At 44.0% G+C, this 23,016-nt stretch overlaps 1 protein-coding gene across 8 annotated transcripts in view; it reads right to left on the reverse strand.

The window, feature by feature from the left end:
- Positions 1 to 958: 958 nt before the first annotated feature.
- The window catches only part of ACSL6 (acyl-CoA synthetase long chain family member 6), a 40,990-nt gene continuing 18,932 nt past the window's right edge, over positions 959 to 23,016 (reverse strand). For 6 of the 8 annotated variants that reach the window (XM_088023603.1, XM_028103593.2, XM_028103595.2 and 3 more), the window contains 10 exons: positions 22,745 to 22,879; positions 22,196 to 22,330; positions 21,061 to 21,156; positions 19,981 to 20,053; positions 17,873 to 17,961; positions 16,665 to 16,781; positions 13,508 to 13,651; positions 12,383 to 12,484; positions 11,414 to 11,485; positions 959 to 1,096 (listed from right to left, as the gene is read on the reverse strand). In XM_088023603.1, coding sequence (XP_087879729.1) covers positions 959 to 1,096; positions 11,414 to 11,485; positions 12,383 to 12,484; positions 13,508 to 13,651; positions 16,665 to 16,781; positions 17,873 to 17,961; positions 19,981 to 20,053; positions 21,061 to 21,156; positions 22,196 to 22,330; positions 22,745 to 22,879 — 1,101 coding nt within the window. The remainder of the gene's footprint in view (positions 1,097 to 11,413; positions 11,486 to 12,382; positions 12,485 to 13,507; positions 13,652 to 16,664; positions 16,782 to 17,872; positions 17,962 to 19,980; positions 20,054 to 21,060; positions 21,157 to 22,195; positions 22,331 to 22,744; positions 22,880 to 23,016) is intronic. The other 2 variants (XM_088023606.1, XM_028103594.2) reach the window with 2 other exon arrangements.

Raw genomic sequence — 23,016 nt, forward strand, 5'->3', positions numbered from 1 at the left:
CCTCCTCCCCTTGTTCAGGATTATAGCCATACTGGGGTTCCCAGGCCTGGCATGGACATATTGAGAATGGAAGGCCTGAAGAACCCAGCAAGGAACATAGGTACATTAATCGCTACCTATCCTGAGAAATAATTCTGGGTTTCTTTTCCCAAGTCTTCCCCAAAGGTCCATTCACTGTGCCCAACAGACATCTTTTAGAATTCATGTGTAAGAAGTCCATGGATATACACATATTATCCTTGAAGTCGCTGTACATTTTTTTCTAGATAGTTCCTGAATATTTTAATGAGTTTAATAAATGAGAAAATGTATTGAGAGATCTTTGTAAAATGTTATATAAATATAACATTTGTTTCAGGAATATCCGAACTTGCATTTTTCATGAATAAAAGTAAAAATGAGAGGGAAAACTTCTTCACATCAGTAAAAATTGTCATGTATAAAGACTCTGAACTTACGCAGAATGTGCATTATGTCTTGTTTTAGCATGATTCTGTACACATAGTTTTAATTTTTTAAGTCTGATTTAACTGTGATTTTGACAATCAGTTATTGAATGAGGTAGTCCACATTGCCTAGATATTTGCTATATCTGTTTACTATTCCACAAATAATTAAGTACAGTATATCAGTTATGTTTTTCCTTTATGTTTAATAGGAGTTCTGTGAACATTGAGAATATATTACTTTTAGTGGTACACAGTCCTTGAGAAAAGTCTTTTACATTGCCATCTGTGATATTTTTAGCAGCTTGTTACAATATCATTTTAATAAAAATAAAGTGTACTCAGTGATGATAGAGAAAATATTGTTAAAGACCTCTTGGGACAGGAAAAGGCTCAATCATAAGGTCACGTGCTTATTCATTTTCGGCTGCATCATTCTGATTCATTACTTTCAAGAGTAACTATAGTATTGCTACACAGTCCATTATACTGAGAAGAACTTTCCTTGAACTTCACATGGAGATTGAGTAAAGCTCTTCTATTTGTTTTTTGAAGTACTCTCTCAGCTCAGGTCTCTTAGCCTTTAGTGTTGGTGTCAGCAAGCCATTCTGAACTGAGAACATGTCAGAGTGGATGTGAATGGCTTTAACCTAAAAACCAAATGCAGAATACGTCTTTATCAGGAATATAACATAGCATTTATAGCACACATGATAAAAGTAAACAGGCATATAAGAATAGATATATTGGTACAGAAACACTATGCTCATTTAAAAGTCAAAATTATGTTAATAAACATTTCAGCCTATTTAACATGTCTGCAAGCCACCTTTTCCCCTTCCTATTTCTTCATTTAGCCAATCAACAGAAATGAACTGGCTGCTTATTCTGTGCCAGGCACTGAGGACGCAGAGAAGAATCATGAGTGCCCTTGCCCACAGGGGGTGCCCACTGGCATCCAGCAGAGCAGACATAGAGCGATTGTCAGCCAGTGTGGTCCGCACAGAGTGACAGGTGCCGAATGCAGTTATGGTAGGGGAGAAGGAGGAGCAGGGGGGGAAGCCTTCCCAAATTAGGTGAGTGTTAAAGAACGAGTAAGAGTTAACCAGCAAAGGAGGAGAGGTGGGTGGTGGAGGGCATTCTAGGTGAAGGCAACCCCAAGAACAAAGCTATGGCAGTGAGAAAGGAAATCCAAGGGGTTTATGGTTGTAGTTACATGAAGTAGGAGGGAAATGGGGTCAGGGATGGAGCCAAAGTGGTCGATGTGACCATTGATAGAGGAGCTCCAACTTCAGGCTGGAGTCAGTAGGAAGGCTGTGGAAGTTCTTATCCAGGGCAGTGACATGGCTGAATACACATTTTAGAAAGATCTGTCCAAGAGAAATGTGAAAACTTTTTTTGAGAACATTAAGATAAGAAACAGGAAAACCAATTGGAAGGATCTGGCCAATCCACGGGAGACGAGATAAGGACCTACCTACACTTAGAGCAGTGGCAGAGACAGACACAAGTAAGCAGTTCTAAGAACCATTCAGTAGTAAAGAGGGAGGCAGCCTCCAGGACTCCCAGGTTTCTGATTTGGATGGACACATAGGAGGAACATAAAGTTTTGGGGGAACATGATAAGTCTACATTAAAAAAAAAAAAAAAGGCCTGCCATGGCTTTTACCACATCTACTGGGAGGAGGCATGGAGGGATCAGGTGTACTGTTTCACACTTCCTATTTCTATGAGACAGATCCTAGGCCCCCTCATGCAAAGTACCTCTACAAAATGCTGAAATGCGAACCAGAGATAGATGAATTAACTAGGAGGGCCTGGGCAGATTCCTCCCACGTGGGGCTCCATCTGAAAGGGTCACTGACAATCCCACGAGAAGTTTATGATCTGGGTTTGAGTTTAATCTTTGAGTGATACTGCTTCCAAGAAATTGTGTCCTGACTGACAGCTGGGTCTAAAGCAAATGATTTTATTGAGATAATAGACCCAAATCATTAAATAGCAAACAGAGTTAGGAATTGCCGCAATAGACTTTTTAGTAACAATTTTTTATTACACTTCTGAAAAATAAAACTCTCACAGACCTGAGGCCCAGAGACACAGTGTGACTACAAATACCATTTGCTAAACATTCATGTCATTTGTCCTTACACGCATATTATTCAAAGTCCAAAATGCAATTTTGAAACTGAAACAACAAACCTTTTCTCAGAATCTTCTGGCAGAAAAGCCCAGGTAGCATCAGTAAGAAGTGCCCCAAATCCTAACTACTCCCTAGGTATGTACAGTTGACCCTTGAACAACAACGGGGTTAGGGGAGCAATTGAAAATTCGTGTGTAGGGGCACCTGGGTGGCTCAGTCATTAAGCGTCTGCCTTTGGCTCAGGTCATGATCCCAGGGTCCTGGGATCCAGCCCTGCATCAGGCTCCCCGCTCTGCGGGGAGCCTGCTTCTCCCTCTCCCACTCCCCCTGCTTGTGTCCCCTCTCTTGCTGTGTCTCTCTCTGTCAAATAAATAAATAAAATCTTAAAAAAAAAAATTCGTGTGTAACTTTTGACTCCGCCCTGAACTTACCTACTAATAGCCTGCTATTAACTGGAAGCTTTACCGATAACATAAATAGTTGATTAACACATATTTTGCATGTTATACATATTATATACTGTATTCTTACAATAAAGTAAGCTAGAGAAAAGAAAATGTTAGAAAGAAAATCATAAGGAAAAAAAGAACATCATAAGGAAGAGAAAATACATTTACAGTACTATACTATATTTATTGGAAGAAAAAAAAGTCATGTCTAAGTGGACTCCTCCATTTCAAACTTGTGTTGTTCAGTGGTCAACTGTCATAGACATTTGGAAAATTAATTCAAAATATACATGTTAAATACACATATACATTCATCTGTTGTTTTGTATAATTGATATTTATTGAGCAACTCCTTTGTATCAGGTATGTGTCAGGCATTAGGGGTACAAAGAATAACAAGACACAGTCCCTGCCCACCTGGATTTATGATCTAATGAGAGATGCTGCTATATGACCTTGTAGTGACAATATGATATTGCTACTATAGGGACAAGCACAGAGAAGGTCACCTTTCTCAGGCAGAATCAGTTGCTTTGCCAGTACCCACTCCTGACTTTTTCCTTGCTGGGATTCGGTTTGGGGCCAAAATGTTCCATGCCAACCATGACAGTCACCTTCCCTGATTTCCCAGCCACCCCTGCAGCTAGGGGACAGTCATGAGGTCTATTTTTGGCTAGTGAGAAGGGAAAGTTTTTGCCTTCATAATGAAAGGTTCAGACATTGCCATCTCCACCCACTCTCCTTTTTTTCCTTCCTTGAATATGGACAATGTCCAAAGTTGTAGTGGCCACCTTGTGATAAGCCAACATACTAAGAATGGAGAGTGGAAAGACAGGTAGAGGCTAGGCCTTTGAGGACCTGTATCTTCCTTGGACTGCCTATCCTTATGTGAGAAAAAACACAAAAACACACCCAAGTGTTTAAGACACTGCGGCTTTTCTGTTAGAGCTGAATGCATTTCTGACAGCACCCACCCAAGGCTTGGGGAGGGTTCGTTGAAGAGAGATGCCCGAGTTGACACTGAAGGAAAGTCAGCTGTAGCCCAGTGAAAACAGCAAGGGGAAGGAGGAGTGGCTCCTATATGGCCCAAGGAGAGGAGGGTGCTCTAGGGAGAAGTACCACGTGCCAAAGCACATTTGAGACATTCCATGTGTAGGCTGAAGCCTACGGTACAGGTGGAGAAGAAAGCGATGGGGCTGGAGAGATACACCGGGGCCAAGTGATAAAGGATTGATAGGCCAAAGCAGGGAGTTTGGACATGATTCTTTCAACAGCTTTTAAGCGGTGAGAGACAGAACGGCTCTTTGGAAAAACTACTGTGCTAGGGATGGACCGAAGTGAGGTTAAAGTGGAACCTGCAAGACCAGCCAAGAGACAAGACTGAGGGTGACCTGGGCTATGAAAGTTGGCTCTGGAGATAGAAATGGATTTGATTTGGTGGATAGAACCTACAATTTGCTTGGGGTTTACGTGGCAGAGAACGAGAGATCATAGGAATAGCTCTAGGCTCCTGCTTGAACAGAAAAACTGAAGGAGGAGGAAGATTCTTTGGAGGAGGGAAGACCAAGTATTTGTGTTAAAGTCTGAAATGCTTCCGAGACAACCAAGTGGTTAATACTGGATATATTCGTATCAGTAAGCAGGACAGAGCAGCAGCCTGGGTTTGAGACAGAGGAGCGACTTGGCGAGTAGGAAGGAACTGGAGTGTGGGTTACAAAAGCCAGGAGGACAAGAATGAGCGATCACTCTGTCAGATGCTACTGTCCTATGAGAACTGTCCATAAAATCAGTGGACACAAGCAGGAAATGACTTATTTCAAAAATCAATTTATGTACCACCTCACGCCCATTAGGATGGCTATTACCCCCCCAAAAAAAACAAAACAGAAAATAACAAGCATTGGTGAGGATGTGGAGGAATTTGAACCCTTGGGCACTGTTGATGGGAATGTAAAATGATGCAGTCACTGTGGAAAACAGCATGGCAGTTCCTCAAAGAATTAAAAACAGGACTACCATATGACCCAGCAATTGCACTTCTGGGTATATACCCAAAAGAACCGAAAGCAAGATCTGGAAAGGACGCTTGTACATCCATGTCCATAGCAGCATTGTTCATAGTAGCCAAGGCATGGAAGCAATCCAAATGTCCACTGACAGACGGATAAGCAAAATGTGGAATATTACTTGTTCTAAAAGGGAAGGAAGTTCTGACACGTGCTATAACATGGATGAAACTTGAGGACGTTAGGCTAAATGAAATAAGCCAGTCACAAAAAGATAAATACAGTATGATTACACTGATATGAAGCACTTAGAGTAATCAAAGTCACAGAGACAGAGTAAAATGGTGGTTGCCAGAGGCTGGGGTGGGGGTGGGGGGTGGTTGGGATTTATTGTTTAATGGGGACAGAGTTTCACGTTTACAAGATGAGAAGAGTTATGGGATGGATGGTGGTGATGACTGCACAACATTACAAATACATCTAATTGTACACTTAAAAATGGTTAAGATGGTAAATTTTATGTTATGTGTATATTACCACAATAAGAAAAAATGGAAAAAAAGTCAGGGTATGCAAATAGTTGCAAAATGTTCAGTAGGTCAGTGATTGTTTTCAAAACCTCTGATGTTAACAGTCTTGTGTCCTGCGGGGTGGGCCTTTTGAGATGGCAAAGAACTCCTTGCCCTGAAAACTCTTCGTTATTCAGATCGAAAACTCATTATACAAAGAAGACTCCTGAAACAGCTATACTTCCGACTTCCTAAAAATCCACGGAGAAAAATTCTAACAAATCCTGGCATAAACCCATGCTTGTAATTTAAAAATGTGAAAGTTTTCAAATGAGCACAGCATTAATAAATCAGATTCACTTTGTCTCTTAGACATTTGTTCAAATGAAAGGTTCACTTTCGCTATAAAAAGGACAGCATTTAAGGATTCGAGTGTGTAGAGCAGAGGGGAGGAGGGAACGTTAGGCTAAAACTAGAGTTAGCATTATAGTTAGCTGCCTCAACTTTACTTCACACACAAAGGATTTCTACTTGGATATCTGATATAAATTGGTGGAAATCTGAGGTTCTTGGCTAAAAAGGGGTATTGTGAAATTTTCAAAACTAGTTAAGTTTCTTGTAAAAAATGTTTTGCTTGAAAACTCCTTCAGTGTTCTTGATATTCAAATAAGCAAGGATATGGTAAGGAATAGGGCTGCCATTTTTTTTGTACCCTCTGGAATACGCTTTTTTCTTAATTTGTTTTTATTAAACATAAACTATTCCAGGGGACCCAAAAGTCACTGGAAACAGTCCCAAGAGAGACATTTTCAGACACAGCCCACTGAGAAGTAGGGGTTCTGCAGGGGTCACTGCTGGGGGTGCTGCGGCGGTGGAGGCAGGTATAGACGGTGGGGAATGGATGAGGTTGGGGAGAAGCAGAGGTGTGTGGAGGTGGGGTGGAGGAGGGATGAAGTGACGTGGTCGGGTTGGGGGGTCGGGGGGAGAGAGGCTCTGGTTCCAGCCCCAACCCCACCGGCGCAGCCCCGCTCCGATGCCGGGGGCAAGCTCGACTTTTCAGATAAGATGCCATCTAAGCTCTGCTGCTTAAAGAAGTTTGGAAATCACCACTTGACAACAAAACTAATTAGCTTAAAGAAAACAGGAACACAATCTGAATCAAACCTAATCTTAGATACTGTGAATTAACTTAGTAACTCACGTTTACGGTCATAAAATGAAAAGCTGAAAACTGACAGTGCTAATTTCCTTAACTTTTTTTTTCCCTAAAGCTCTCTTCTGATAGAAATGGTACCACATAAAAACTTTTGGTAAGGGCAAGTGATCTAGCCAACCTTCTTTTGTAAATGAAATTAGTAATATAATTGTAAAAGGAGAAGCAAATGCCATGATATCATATCTGCTGCCTGGGTTTCAGCTCATCTGAGCTCCTCACAGCCTGTAGAGCACACAGTGTAACTGGGACAAGAGTGTATGTTCAGTGCAGGGGCTTGGGGTGAGCACCTTTGAAAATCTAGCAGTGACATGCAGTAGTTACCAACGATAAAGTACAGGGAAGATGAATTTCATAGGGAGAGCTATGGAACGCTATTTAGATGCTCAGTAGACTACAGAAGAAAACATAATGATCTTAGGAACAAAGGACTGAACCAACAGGTAGATTTCACAGCGAGCCTAAAGGCTGACTGGGGCATCTGCAGTTCACTGTGGCTCACCACCAAATAGTCTCTGCTTGAGGAGAGGGAGTGGCACTAAATACAGCCTTGTAGGAAGCCAAGGCATATGGAGCCCAGCTCATCAGTCTGACCTACAGCTCTGGGTCTGTTTGAATTCTTCCATGAAAATACCTATACAAACTGCCTGAGTGACTAAAAGTCCGGTCAGTAAATGGGGGGGGGGGGGCGGATATGTGTCAAACCAGTTCTTTAACTAATACTGACCTTAACTATGGGTCCCAAACTTCTATTTTTTTTTTAGAAGTAAACCAATGTAAAAACCAATTTTCATTTTCTATAATTACATATTTTCTAATAAAACCAAACTGTTGATTTGTGGGGGGAAAAAAAGGAATGAAAATCTTTATTCTCGTGGGTGCCTGGGTGGCTCAGATGGTTAAGCGTCTGCCTTCGGCTCAGGTCATGATCCCAGAGTCCTGGGATCGAGTCCCGCATCGGGCTCCCTGCTCAGTGGGGAGCCTGCTTCTCCCTCTGCCTCTCTCTCTCTCTCTGTCTCATAAATAAATAAATAAAAAATAAAAATAAAATCTTTGGGGCGCCTGGGTGGCTCAGCTGGTTAAGCAACTGCCTTCGGCTCAGGTCATGATCCTGGAGTTCCGGGATCGAGTCCCACATGGGGCTCCCTGCTCAGCAGGGAGTCTGCTTCTTCCTCTGACCCTCTTCCCTCTCGTGCTTTCTATCTCTCATTCTCTCTCTCTCAAATAAATAAATAAAATCTTAAAAAAAAAAAAGAAAGAAAATCTTTATTCTCCCTTTAGGCCTAACACAATGTGAGACTCGCTTTTCAATCTGTAATAAGCAAAAAAAAATTTTTTAAGATTTATCCCTTTATTTCAGAGAGAGAGAGAGTGTGCAGGCATGCACACACGCATGAGTGGGGGGGGGGGGGAAGGGGGAGAGAATCCCCAACCAGACTCCTGCTGAGCTCAGGGCTTGATCCCAGGACCCTGAGATCATAACTTGGGCCTCTCGATTGACTCAGCCACCCAGGTGCCCCAATAAGCAAAATTTTTGTTAAGGGAGGAAATGGTAAATATTAGCTTCCTTTCTGAAACTACACTCTTGCCGCTGAAAAGTGATTCCATAGGTTTTTTTTTTTTAGTTTAGAAATACTGTAACATTTAAATATTGTATTGGATTAAAATACCTAAAAAATTTCAATTTATGCCAACTCATTAAAGCACAAAACTTTTCATAATTCTGAAGAAACATGGTATTTTAAGTTTTCAATGGTATTACTGAATGCAACACATAATGTTGCTTAGAGATAATAAACACAGAGTGAATAATTTAGGACTGAAGAGATAAAGTAAAAACAAAGCCCACTGTAATTAGACAAATGCTCAATTCATTTCTTTTTTTTTTTTTCATTTCTGATTTAAAGGCAAATTGGTTAGGTAAGTATTCATTTCCGTGACAGGAAACACAATAACATATTTTAGTGAGAGATTCACATCAGAATTTTAAAAATCTTTTTTTTAAAGATTTTATTTATTTATTTGAGAGAGAGAGAATGAGAGAGAGAGAGAGAGCACATGAGAGGGGGGAGAGTCAGAGGGAGAAGCAGACTCCCCGCTGAGCAGGGAGCCTGACGCGGGACTCCATCCCGGGACTCCAGGATCATGACCTGAGCCGAAGGCAGTCGCTTAACCAACTGAGCCACCCAGGTGCCCAGAATTTTAAAAATCTATCAAGTGTCAAAGGTCACTTGGTATTGTCTATACAAACTAATAAGACACATAAATGCCAAGAAAATGGTTAAACCATGGCTAAGTATGCTCAAAAACTTCCCAGGTGCCTACACATTTTAATTATTGATAGTTATTTTAAATGCTTCCTATCTATTCATTAAAATATATCTTCCAAAAATCTCCATAAATTAATAATGATTGGCCTCATTCTAGGAAATTGTTTCTGGAAATTAAATCACACTAATTTTTTTATCTAGTTCAAATGTTAATTCAGATCAACCCTGCCCAGTGAGCCTGAACTCTTAAAGCTTTTGGTGAATGATTTAAGCCTTAGGCTTGGATATCTATTTGTGTTTGCGTGGTTTTCAAAATAATTAGTGTTAAGCCTTAACTGATGACTCATTTTTGAGGAAAATGAGGACAAGCTGACAATGGACTGTGGATTAACTTAAATAATTCATATTGATCTTTGGAACACGACTGGGAGCACACCTTCCTCAGGCATGAGGCCTGGTTTTTGCTCTCCTGTGCTCAGCTGAGGGCACACACTGCTTGTGGTGGAGGATGCACAGACCAACAAAGAGGAAAATGAGAACAGAGAAAATGAAGAGGTGACACGCTTGGCAATAAAACTCAGGCCTTTGGGATGCCCACATGACTTCCCCGTATTTGAGGTTACCAAGGTGAGGGCAGATTATTAGAGCAGAAACTGCTTAAGGGGTATGGGAAGATAAGACTACCTCTCCTCTCAGTAAAGGTCTAATTTGAGCCAATGGTTAACACCTGAAACTTTACCAAAGGTCCGCTTTTCAGCGTAATCCTTTTGCTTAGCGTCTATGCCAAGATTCTGTGTCCTGGGGCAGGTCAATGCATCCCGAACCCAGCAGGGGGAGTGCCAGCCTCAGGAATCGCAAGGTAGTGGCAGGCCCTAATCTGCTTAAGCAAAGCACCCAGAGCCCCTATAGCTCCCCATTCAGAGGAACACACGGGCCCAGAAAAATTGGGTCTTGGACCACCCATTTGTGGTCCCTGCTCTACATCATCATATGATCCACTCACACAGCTCCTCTTAATGGAAGGACAATGAAGTCAGTCCTAAAAGAAATTTAAATAATGATGCCAGAAATGACCTTTCTTTCAGAAAGATAAATATAACTTGCCTGAAGGCCTCTGATTTTATAATTTTTTTTTAAAGATTTTATTTATTTATTTGACAGACACAGCGAGAGCAAGAACACAAGCAGGGGGAGTGGGAGAGGGAGAAGCAGGCTTCCTGCCGAGCAAGGAGCCCGATGCGGGACTCGATCCCAGGACCCTGGGACCATGACCTGAGCCGAAGGCAGACACTTAACGACTGAGCCACCCAGGCGCCCTGATTTTATAATTTTTTAAAATGAAAATTTTATTCATCCAAGCCTTTTTTTGCCGTAGATGCTGACAGATGAGGGTAAAGTAGTGTTTCTCAAACTAGATTAATAGAAAGATCTATTTCAAAAGAAAACAATTCTGAAACTATGTTCAGATTTCATCAGTTTGAAACTTAAGAAGTTAAGGTCTGACTCTGTGGAAGTGGTTTCTAAGTCACAAATACTTGCTATAAGAGTTTTACATTTGAAACTGGTTTAAAAATGTTTTCAGGTTATCATCAAAATGAACATACAAAATTTAAAATTCTCAAAAACCCTGCAGATCCATAACGCTAACACTATATTTGGGAACCCTAGTGGAGAAACACAATTTTATTAAAAATGATTATGTTAAAGACACGCTGGAAAATTTTTTAAAAATAGGAGTGTTTCTATGTCTCCACTTGAAGAATTTTTCTTTTTGAATTTTTGACTGAAGAGGGCGTAAAGGATGTAGGTAAATAGGACCAAGGGTGCTTCTGAACTCAGTCAGAGTAAGAACTTGCAAAGACAGAGTCGGAGAGGAACGCTTGCTGGGTCACCTCCCAACACACCCCCCAACCTCCTCTTTGTGGTAGACACTCTGGGCTAACAGATCACTGACCCCGAGGAGCACAATCTTTCCGATGTCCTAGCAAGTCAGCTTGCCTGCTGTAGCCAAGAAGACAGTCCCCATAAAAATAAAAATAAGAGAGGACTGTGGTCTTGAGTACTGCAGCCTGGAGACAGGCCAACCCTGCGCACACACGCTCTGCTAGTAACAGCTAGGGTAGTACTTCAAACTTACAAACGTCTGTGATCACAAGGACAACACACACGGTCTCACTCGACATAGGACCCATTTAGCGCAGAATGCAGGCTGCTGGAGAGTCGGCTTGGAAGCCTGCAGGGGTCTGTTAGTGCACAGCCCGTCCGACGGCCGCAGCATGCGGGGGGGTGGAGAATCTAGGTCAGGGTCACCTTGGGTGAGTGTAATTTTCAGCACTGCATGAAGGGTTGTAACAAGTATGGGGAAGGGAATATTTACCTGTTCAAACGAATGGAGTCCACTCTGTTTTCCTAACCTCACCATATCTTCCAAAATGGCTTTTTTCAGCTCCTAAATGGGACCATAGAGGAAAAATGACAAGGCAAAAACACATTTCAAAATGGAGGTAGAGGAAACAGTGAGTCTGGAGCAAAGTACAACTGGTGGTTGGGCCAACCCCCACCCCACCCTCACCTCCACCGCGCTGCCTGGGGCTGACACTCCCAGGCAGCACACATTCACCACCTCTCATGAGGCAAGCGAGTGCCAGGCATGAACAAAGGAGTGACCACGAACAGACTAAGGGACCACTCCATTTTTTAAAGTGGCTCTCTGGTCAGCCCGGTGAGTCCCAGGGACCCCGTCACCCCCAGAAGAGCCCAGGACCCAGAGGGAGTGCTCAGGTCCATGGGTGCTGCTGAAAAATGGACCATGTGCCTGGACGAGGTGATGGTGAGCCAGAGCACAGAAAGCTCTTCCACAGGACCCTACACATGCCTGAGTGGCTAAAGCTCTAAGCAGGGAGGTGTTATTTTTTTCTCAACTAACTCCATGACCGCCTAAGTCCAGTATGGACAAAAGCCACCTCACATTTGGAAAGAGCAAGACCAGTGAGTCAGAAGGCCTATACTCACACCTGACACTGCTGTTAACCAGCTGTGTCAGCTGTGTGGCCTTGGGTCAGCCACCTCCCTCCCTGGACTCGACTGCAAGCTGCATGACAGCAGGGCTGGACGAGCTTTCTGTGGTGTCTCCTATCATTAGTTCAATAGTTTATCAAACTTTCTAAGAAGAAATCTGCATTCCTTCAACAGCAATAACAAAAAGATGAACCTCTGGTTTAGGATTTCTACCACTTATAAAAGAAAGTTAGAAATGTCCCTACATGTTCAAATTCCACTGCTTTACTGTGTTTCTGCTCTCCCATTACTCAGTAGCATCAGGAGGTCCAGCAACCAAGGTACAGACCTTATTTGCACAGAGCTCTTCATATGACCCTTCAATTCCTCTCTTCTGGGCCCAAGAGGGCATGACTTCAGGGTCAGGCACAACAACACCCACCAAAAAGGCCTGCAATCCCAACCAAAGGAAAACACAGTCAAGACAAAAGCTTTTAAAGTGGTAATTTGTGGTCCAGCATTTAAAAATAATCTCCTGGTATTCTGATTCCATCCTTTTCTAAAAATAAGTATATGCTTATGTTATGAAACATTTCCACCAATATAGCACACATTCTTACCTGTTTATTTTCTGATATATTTCCTTAACTTTGTAAAAAAATTAATAAAGTATAAGCTTAAGGAGATTAAGAATCAGTACCGTTTGATTCTCATGCCAATCTTAAAGGAGGACACCTTTAAGATGCCAAACAATTCTACGAACCCAAACACATATTTCTCAAGGTTTCCTAGACCATTTTGAAATTGTTTTATTAACATGGTCCCCATTCATGAAGAACTCCGTTTTAAGTTTTTAAAGCATTTTCTTTAATAATATTTGCTTAATGAATGCAATGATAGCACAGAATATATTCACAGTGATCTTTCCGACTTCAAGTCTAAATGATGTTGAAAGCAGAATAAATATAAATCCTCTCCAATAATTTAATCTTAACTATGTTAACATTAGCTGAATATATTAGCTCAATACATATATATATATTATTAGCTCAATATATTAGTTATATATATATATATTTTGAGTTATGTTACAATCAGTACCAATATTTGCAATATTGTACCCATTTATCTGTAGAGTTCATTTGCATATTTCAAAATCTAAAGAGCATAAATCCTATATCCCTCTTGGAAGTAGATGTAGCATAAGTTAAAAGTAGTAGGAATGTTCATTACCACTACTTCAAGCAACTTTTTCACCTAATTGCAATTTATCAAACTGTAAGCCAGTAAGATTTCACCTTTAAAAGGAATTTTCTCTCACGATTTCATATGCAGAAGAACACCGGTGTCTCACTGGAAATTAATGTTTACCACTACGATCAAATACCAAATACTGAGGAAATTATTACCCAATAACCCTAGATTTTTCAGCAGGCCCAGTATGCGTGGGAGGGCTGAAGCACAGGAGACTCACCTTTAAACTGTCCCCGTGGACATAGATTTGTGCTACAGGCTCACTCCGGATATAGATGTTCTCAATCTTCTCGGGGGCAACATATTCTCCCTGAGCAAGTTTAAATATGTGCTTCTTCCGATCAATAATTTTAAGAGTCCCTGCCTGTGGAGTTGAACAAAGCATCATGAAAAGATAGCATTCTTGAGCCTAAGCCCCTCACTCATCAGTGCCATAGCCCCTCCCCCCCTGCCCTGTCCCCCTCCCTGCACACCCCACTTGGATCTGCTCCTCCGCCTGAGGGCTCTGCTCTTACCACAGCCCCTGTGTGGTCAGAGAGGGCCGCCATGCACCACGGTTGATGGCTCTCGAGATCTGCTGGACCCCGAGTGCCCATTGTCCTTTCCTCTCAGCACTTACCCCGCCCTCGCCCCCCCGCCACTCCCCACTCCCACACCTGCCACCCTCATGCCCAGCAACAGGTGTCCTCCTCCTCAGAAGGCTCGCCTACCTTCCCCTCTCACCCAGGCTTGACTCTTTTCTCACCACCATCCTCAAATTCACTTCCTTGGACAATGCTTAGGCCTCTCTGCCCAGTTCTTGCCTCCACTCCCAAAGAGTGGCCTCTCCATCCCCCAGCAAACAGCAGAGCTTGGCCGAGGCCCCCCATGACTTCTCCCTGACAGACCAGATGAGATCAGGAGTCCTCACCTCTGCAGGACCTCTGCAGCAGGCAGGCTACCTCTTGGGCAGTGAGTGTTTGTGCTCCTGGCCTCTAGAACCCCCACAGACCTCCCTGACTCCCTTTGACCTTTTTGAGTGTCTTAGGGGAATTGGTGTATCTCTTTCCTTTGGCTCAACCCTTGAATGTTGTACTTTCTTCACCTCCACTGATAGTGTTCCTTGAAATCAGCTCCCTTTATTTCTTCATTGGCCACTCCCACGTCTGCCTAAGCGTCCAGCCAAACCTCTTCACTGAATTCCAGACCCAGGACCTAACACTCAGGACGCTTTAGAAACCAGGCCGTTCACCCTGCAGGATGCAACAGGCCACTCAGGAAGCCGATCACTGTCCTCCTCGTGCCTGTTCCAGCCCGCAAGCCCCAAACTTGGAGATGGCCTTGCTGTTTGCCTCTCCTGGAACTTCTGGCCGTCAGGCTCATTGTCCTCAATCACAAATCCTTCCCACACCCACATCCTTCACCCATCAAAACCACTTCCTGACCAGACTTCTGCATACACTCTGTCCCTCCTCCATCTGTTTGATTGGCCAAAGGGGGAGCAGAGTCTCCGGAAAAGAAAAATGAACAGGCCCTGTTTTGTTCAAAACCCAGGCTGGACCTCAGGCGCTTTCCCTACACTGGCTTCTTTGACCCTCATGGCACCCCCTGAGCGGGGCATTGTCACTTCCATTTCACAGATGATGAAAATGAGGGTTAGAGAATTTGGTTACTTCCTCCAAAGCCACACAGCTAGAAGGCAGGGGGACCAGGATTTCAATTAGGTCTTTCTGGATCAGAAGTTTGTACCTTTCCTTAATCAACCCAATACTCTTTCAAAACATTAGTAATTAAAAAAAAAAAAAAATGGACACCCCCCAGACCACCTACCAGCTGTCTTGGGCTCTTAGTGTATGCACAGCACTAGGTCTCCACATGAATTAGTTTACTTGCTTCTCCCAACCCCCTGCAAGCTGGGTGGTTGCATCCAACTTAGAGGGAATCAGTACCAGATCCAAGGTTCTATGGAACTTCAAGTTTTTCCAATTTTGAGGCCCTCCCTCTTTAAGAAAAATAATATAAAATGAAGTGCAGAGGCTTGGAAGGGGCCCATGCCAGTGAGGGGCTCTGAGCCAAGGCTTCCTTAGCTGAGGGGACAATCTGCCCTCTGCCGGCCTGCAGGCCCTGCTGCTCCCCCAGCCTCTCTCCTCCACACCTGGGGGGGCTTCAGGGAGAACCAATGACCTCACACCTCTCTGTCTCTCTACTTAGCATGTGCTCTCACTCCTGCCCTAATAATCCTCCCCGCCCTCTCCTCTCCCCTCCGAACATGACTCACAACCTAAGACTCCAGTAGGCTGCTGTCACCCTCTGCCTCTCCCCAGGCAAGTGTGGCCTTCCACTTACGCCCATCACATTGCACATCACATTGACATCTCTTCCCTGAGCAGAGTCCCTGGCCCAGGGCACACACCAGGGATGCATCTGTGTCTGCTACGGGAATGAGGGCTTCTCCAGGAATGACACAGACTCAAGTGGGGGCAAATCAGCGCACCAGCCCACAGGACCACCGGAAGGCTCAGCATCATTCACATGCCCAACAAGACTCTACATTTCAGAACATCCGCCCCAAACCTTAGCAATTTCATAAAGACGCAGGGGAGGTTCCTGGGGTGGGCTGCATCAGGCAAGGGGCTCCCGGTTCCAGCAACAGAGCCGTTTTCTGGTCATAGTTTTTATCTAAGCATATGCTGTGTGCCTGGCCTTGTGCCAACTGCTTTACAGGTATAACTTGTTTATTCTTCAAAACCACCGTAGAGGTAATCAGTGTTACTATCCCCATTTTACAAATGACAGAGTAAGGCACAATAACTGGGTCTGGTTAAAAGTTGGGGGCAATAGCCTAAGAATATCATGTAGCCTTACTCTCTTATTCCACAAGAAAGTCAACCAGCAGCCCCAGAGATGGATGAGGCTTTGGGCAAAGTCTCAGCAACTGCTAGCAGAGCCAAGGAACTCGGACACCCTCCCACCTGGCTACAAGCTTCTCCCACTGCTCAGTGCCACCTCTCAGCAAGGGGCCACGGTCTGTGGGTCCCTAGGCCCTGCCTTTCTCAGACCTCCCAGAGCTGTGAGCTTCCTGCTCCTTGGACTCCACCCATCGGACCCCACAACACCGGTAGATCTCTGTTGGGAAAAGGATAAGGTAGGGAGAGGTCTCAAACTCCAGCTCTGCCCTCCCATAAAGATCTCTATCACCTTTATCAGGAGGATGGACAAGAAAGCTCTGGGGGCAAGATAAGGAAGAAACTCCCTATCCCCACCCGCCTTGCAGTTGTTCCTGAATGGCTAATTATCAGGGAAGATGCGGAGAAGAATTTTGCCTCAGAAATGAGTCGGATTATACACCCTCCCACCACGAGAATGTGTGGAGGAGCCGCGGCTGCAAACATACGCACCGGCAGCCACTTCCCAATGTCCCCAGTGTGAAGCCAGCCGTCACTGTCCAGGGCTTCCTTTGTCCTGTTTGGATCTTTCAAGTAACCTTTGAACACATTTGGTCCTCTCACGCATATCTGTAGGGACAAACACCGGGTTTCTGTCAGCCCACAGCATGAGAAATCCCGATGCGGGGCTGTCACGGGGCATGTGTAGGAGAAGGCATCCTATCCCTCCAGAAATACGCTGTGGAAACAGCAGGGATGGAGACTGAGCACAGCAACGGCCACCAGCGGACTGAACAGTTCCTGCTTCTCTCAAACAGCATCTTCTGTCCTGGCCATGTTTCCTCCCTGTCCTGGCCCCCCACCCCCAAGTCTCCTGCTTTGTGACACTGGATGGGGTCTCCTCAGGTATTGATGGCTGGCTGATTCCACCAGAGATGCTTGAGTCCCCTGCGTCATGACAGAGTAGTTTGCCCATCTACTCCCACGGAGTGAACAAGTACAAGCCAGCTCTATCCCCCTCTTCTGGCCTAGTTGCAAGTGTCCTGCTTCTGCTGGGACACATACATAGTAGCAGGCCACTTCAGAGAAAAAAAATGGATTTTTTTTTTAAGTTTAGGAATTTCTTTTTTTTTTAAGATTTATTTATTTTAGAAAGAGAGCATGAGCAGGGGGAGGGGGAGACAGAGAGGGAGGGAGAAATTCTCTAGCAAACTCCCCACTGAGTGCAGAGCCTGACTCGGGGCTCATTCCCACGACCCTGAGATCATGACCTGGATGCTTAACTGACTGAGCCACCCAGGTGCCACAAAAGTTTGGGAATTTAAAATCTTGAAATTCAAACCTTCAAATTTTAAATCTTTTCATCAGTCACCAGACTGTTGGCTAATGTGCATAGTAGCCATCTAGGAATCTTTTCAAAATTTAGATTCTGATGAGCCCTGAGAGTCTCCATGTCTTAGAGACACCCAGGGGATGCTGATGCTTCTAGTCCACATACTACACACTTAGAGTAACAAAGGAATAGACCAGCCCAGTCCCAACCTTGGGGGCTGGTTGCTTCATAAGCAGGAGAAGAAATGTTGAATTCAATGGAGTCAAATTAATCGGTAATTTAAAGTGACTTTACAGGGAGGGTGAAAGGAAAACAATTCCATTTTTTATTTCTTTTACTCACTCCATGTGGCATCCAGAGACATAAATAGCTAAGGTTCTAAATTTACCTCTCCTTCTCCTTTGCAGGTCCAATAGTTCAGTTCCTCGACATCGATGAGCTTGATATGATTGCAGGGCAGAGGTGCCCCTACATGCCCTAGAACATCAAAGCAATATGGCATTTGTCAGTGTCTAGATCAGTTTTAGCACTGAAGATGCTCTGGGCCATGTAAAAAATCCCTCCGGTGTCAAAGTGGGGGATTATGGAAGGAGAGCAATAAATCTTTAGATGGGCATTTGTCACAGGCAAGCACTAATGATTAAAAAAAGTTCTGGGGAAAAGACAGGCCAACCTCTGCTGGGCCTTTGTTTTACATCTGATTCTTACAAAAGCTAAAGAGACACACCTGGCCCAGTACCAACCAGCACAGGGTCTGTAGGTGGGGTTCCTACCCACACCAACCATACCATCAGGATTTTTCCAATAGGGCCTATGTTAAACATATCCCCCCATTGTCAGACCCTTGATTTTGGATCATAAGATACCATCGTCATTACTTTTCCATCAGTCACCAGACTGTTGGCTAATGTGCATAGTAACCATCTAGAAATCTTTTAAAAATTCAGATTCTGATGAGCCCTGAGAGTTTCCACGTCTTACAGACACCCAGGGGATGCTGATGCTTCTAGTCCAACCTACTAGACACTTAGAGTAACAAAGGAATAGAAGACAAGGATGAGATAACTCGTCCCTGAAAAATAAGACTTCAAACGTTCTTGCTCATATATACCCCAACTGCACAATTACATCTAAGTCATTTTTCTAGTAATTATGGTTGTTAGCATAATTCACTGGCAAGGTGGAGGGTTTTTGAGCAGGTGCTGGCCAAGGTCCTGAAAGAAAAGTGAGCCCCGTAGATGAAAACTGGGGTTGTGACACTCCCATTTCTCTTTTAAATAAGAGGCTGCCAACTTTTACAACATTGGACAAAGATATCTATCCTCTCATACTCAACAGCCTTGGCAAGTTTTTGTGGTAAGGATGACTTAAAAAGGCAAAATCTCAAAAATCTTACATAGGAAAATGTAGAGGATGACATTAAGAGGGAAGAGAATGTCCAGAAAGAAGGGTATCTGTGTGAGTGATCAGTAAATATGATGGCAGCGATAAGAAAAATGTTACTGATCCAGGACTCTGGAAGACAGTCCTTGTAGTAAATTTTCCAGGGATAGAGATAGCAATGAATCTATACACAGGATAGGCTTTATTCAGCTAGAGTCTGAAGAGATAAAACTCAGACAAAAATGCTTCTGTCCTTGACATGGTCAAATATGATTCCAATATGGAATCCACCTATCATGTTTCTGCTGACTGCCTCAAGGTGTTCTGAAAATAGCATTGCATTGCTGTGCATACTTCTTTTCCATGTGCATCACCCGTAATTTTCCAGTGTGTAGTTGAGTAAACTTGAGCTTGAAGAGTGGCCCCAGGCTCACAGAGGAAGTTGGTATACTGAAGGATTCTTTTGCTCAGTGTTTTTTAGATTCTTCTAGTGTCTGGTCTAAATCTGGTGATAGGAAACACATGGGCTACCTACTGCTTCCTCCTTGCCTTGAAAGATGAGTCTCTTCAGAATGAAGGCGTGGAAGGGAGCTGCTCCTTCCTGATGATGCTGTTGCCTTCTAGACATTAACATCATAGGAGACCCCAGGTCCCAAAGGGTCTCAGAAATGGTTTAAGAAATAGTGCTCTGGTCACTATGAACTTGCCCTTCTTTCCTAAATCATATCCAATTCACAGCCTGCTTCCCTCATTCTAAAATAGGTTCTAACCTACAAAATCCAACATACTGACATTTACTGGTATTAAAAGCATTTTTCCCCTTGGAACTATATCTATATTCTGTGATCTATGGCTTCTTCTTCTTTCTTTAATATATGACTTTCAGTTACTATAAAATAAATGGGAAAATACAAAATATATTTGGAAATCACAAAAATATATAGCAAAGAGAACAATATCCATTGTGCCACAACCCAGACATAACCACCATCAGTGTTTTTCTTATTTTTCTGTTACTTTTTCCCTAAGTGCCCCTGTAAATTTGCTTTCCATAAAGAAGTTTTAGATCAGCAGTGCCCCATGAATCATTCCCACATCTCCAGCCCATCCTACCTGAGGTCCAGTCCCCGGGCGTGGTGAAGGTACATCCAGCCGTACACTCAGTTTGGCCGTAACCTTCATAAACCTTCAAATGAAAAACAAAACCATGCTGTAAGTACACGTGTTCCTACAGATGACTGGCTGCCTTTTTCAACCAGCTAACCTCCCACTGCACATCTGGTTGTTCCATGCTGGGGACAGTGAGAAGGGAGGTAGGTTACTCCAGGTGAAACTGAACACATACAGCAGGTGTGGCTCCTTGGCTTGGAAGAAGTGCTATTTTTACTGCCGACACTTAGGAGATAAAGTTATGTGGTTTGGGGTAAAGATTTCTGACCTATTTTCAACTACTGACTTTATTTTTCATTTGGATGATAGGTATGAGAGACAAATATTTTAAAACCTACCGTACGTTTTACTTTTACTCTGTAAGATATTCCCCTCCAGAGCCCCAAGTGTTTGCAGGAATACAGCATGTGAGACAACCTGCCTTTAAGAGTGGCCATGCCATGTTGGTACAGAATAGGAAGACAGTGAAGGGAGCACTGGCTTCTAAAGTATAAAAACTTAAGCATGTACTTTTATGAAACAGATGCGCCTACTTTACATCAAACACACAAGTCACAGTCCTGCGTATATAGGAACTTAATAAATATTAGTTGAATAGATAAATGAAGGAATGAATATTTTAGGAGATGACAAAACCTATTGAATCAAATAACAAAACACCAATGGGCTTTCATCCCCCTCTCTAGTGCTCCTTTTCCAGGTGGGGAGATATTTTGCAGGATGGAGAATGCAGAGATGCTGGCACAGGTGTGGCATGGGTTCTCTAGCACAACGGTGGCCCATAAAGAGTTTAACTGACCCCTCTTCCCAGAGTGGGTACGCCTGGACTTTGCAGAATGTCACAAGATCATCTTGGCTTTCACTGACTCTGAGCCTTTTTCATCCTCAGAGGAGGGAGCTTTTGTCCTACTAAAATCCTGCCCCCAGGATCTTTCTCTCTTCAGGAGAGGGTGTAGTGGGTTTCCTGCTCTGCCCTGAGCACATGTTCCACTGCCCCTAGGGAAAGTCGTGGAAAGGCTATACCTGGCACCCCAGAGCCGCCCGGAGGAATCCCAGCACTGTCGGTGATGCGGGGGCCGCTCCAGTGACAATCATCCGCACACACCCACCAAGACTGGCCTGTGGGAAGAGAAAGGAAACTGCCGAAGTTTGTGCTGCTGGAGATGGCATCTAGCCCATGTGGGCCTCATCCAAGGTCGGCATTCAACAGTTGGACCCCATCAGGCCCTAGGGAAGGGATGAAAGAGAAGGCCTGAGGCTGAAGAAGCCCCTTCTCCTTTCAAACGAAATCAACCCAATCAGCTTTGCAACTCGACCCACAATATGGCCAACTCCTCTGTGTCTTTGAGGTAAATGCCATTAATCTGTGCTATTCTATAATTTTGGCTCTCCCTTCCTTCAAATACACAGCTTTTCCCTCACTCTCCCATCATTTACAAGCAGCCAAAACAATTACTTAGGACAATTTCTTCCCCCTTCCTTCATAATGGCATAGCCTTTTCTCATTTATAAATCAATACCATGCTCTGCTCTATTTACTATGCATAGCAGAGGACAACAGATTCTTTAAGCACTTTGTTTCTGTAAGTTGAGCCAAGAGAGTTTAAATATTAATTGTCTTAGCTAAAAATAGAGTAGTAAGAAAAAAAACGAGTAATGCCACTAATTAGCTACACACATTCCCTGGGTAATGCAGAGCCTGAAAACTTAACGTGGGGATACACAAGTGAGAAATTCATGATCGGCCCAGTCTGGGAGAGGTTGAACGGATAGGAAATAAGAAGGGAAAGGAAGATTCTTGGCCTCGTGGCTAGAACCTAGTGCTGCTGGAAAGCCAGCATGGCCAAGCCTACAGGGAGGGGCAAGAGAAACTTTAGGCCACAGGAGCTCCTGATGGACCTGACCACCCAAGGGCAAAGTTGCCCCCATGTCTGTGGAGACCAAGGGACCTACTTTCCAGGAGTCCTTCTTGCTGGTTGCCTTTTGGCAAATATCACACACATCCAGATAATAAAAATGAGTTCTTTAATTATTCTATGGTAGCTTAAGCTTTGATTTAATGAGCAAATGAGTTATTTTGTAAGATTACAGGCCACTGGAATGAGCTTCTCAAATTCTTCTATAAGGCCACTTGGGTGCCACTTGTTCATTTTCTTACCTGAATCTTATTAAAAAAGAGTTCATCCCAGATACTATCATTCCTGATGATTCCACTCCGGACCTCAGCCTGTTTACGCTTTGCTGCAAACTCCAGGAGCCAGCGCTTTAATGGTGTGTCTGCCTGGCTGAAGATCTGAGGAACAGAAGTTGGAAGACAGCTGTTGGGCCTGTGTGTACTACCTCTAACAGATGCCCCCCACCCCCAGGAAGAAGACCTTTGTTCCCACAGCCTGACCAACAGAGAAGCCACACTCCATTTTTGCCTCTGCAGGAGATCAGTGGATGTGTGATACCCAGCTAAAAGTTAACCAGCGTCTGGTCACGTTGTAGGGATAGAAATTCCTGAAGAGAAAATCTCCTTAAATAGGGTTTTAGAGAATTGGAAGAAAACAGGAGAAGGAAGGTGAGGGTGAAGGAATACAAGAGAGGACGCAACTTCTAGGACCTGAGGGAGGAGGCATGGTAAGCCTGCCTGGGGTTCCAGACCTTGTCTGGACAGCAGATACACAGCGCCTCAGCCTGGTCAGAGACTCCCTACGGGGCTCACCTTGTCATACATCCGGTTCAGCAATCGAGGGACCACAGGGAAGATGGTGGGGTGCAGAGCTTTCATGTCATCTGAGAGGAGACGGATGTCTCCCTGGAAGAAGCCGACGCGTCCCCCATGGCAGTAGACAACAGACTGGAGGGAGAGGACAGGAAGGGAGGAGTCCCTCAGGGTGGTCACTCCAGGCTACGGTCCAAAGCTCTGCCCTACATGGAGGGCGCCCATGACCCCCTAACCCAGCGCTGGCTGCTGCCGTGAGACACTCAAGAATA

Source organism: Eumetopias jubatus, unplaced genomic scaffold (assembly GCF_037043125.1).
Source record: "Eumetopias jubatus isolate StellerSeaLion01/CBP00866 unplaced genomic scaffold, mEumJub1_p1.0 scaffold_5, whole genome shotgun sequence".
Lineage (NCBI taxonomy): Eukaryota > Metazoa > Chordata > Mammalia > Carnivora > Otariidae > Eumetopias > Eumetopias jubatus.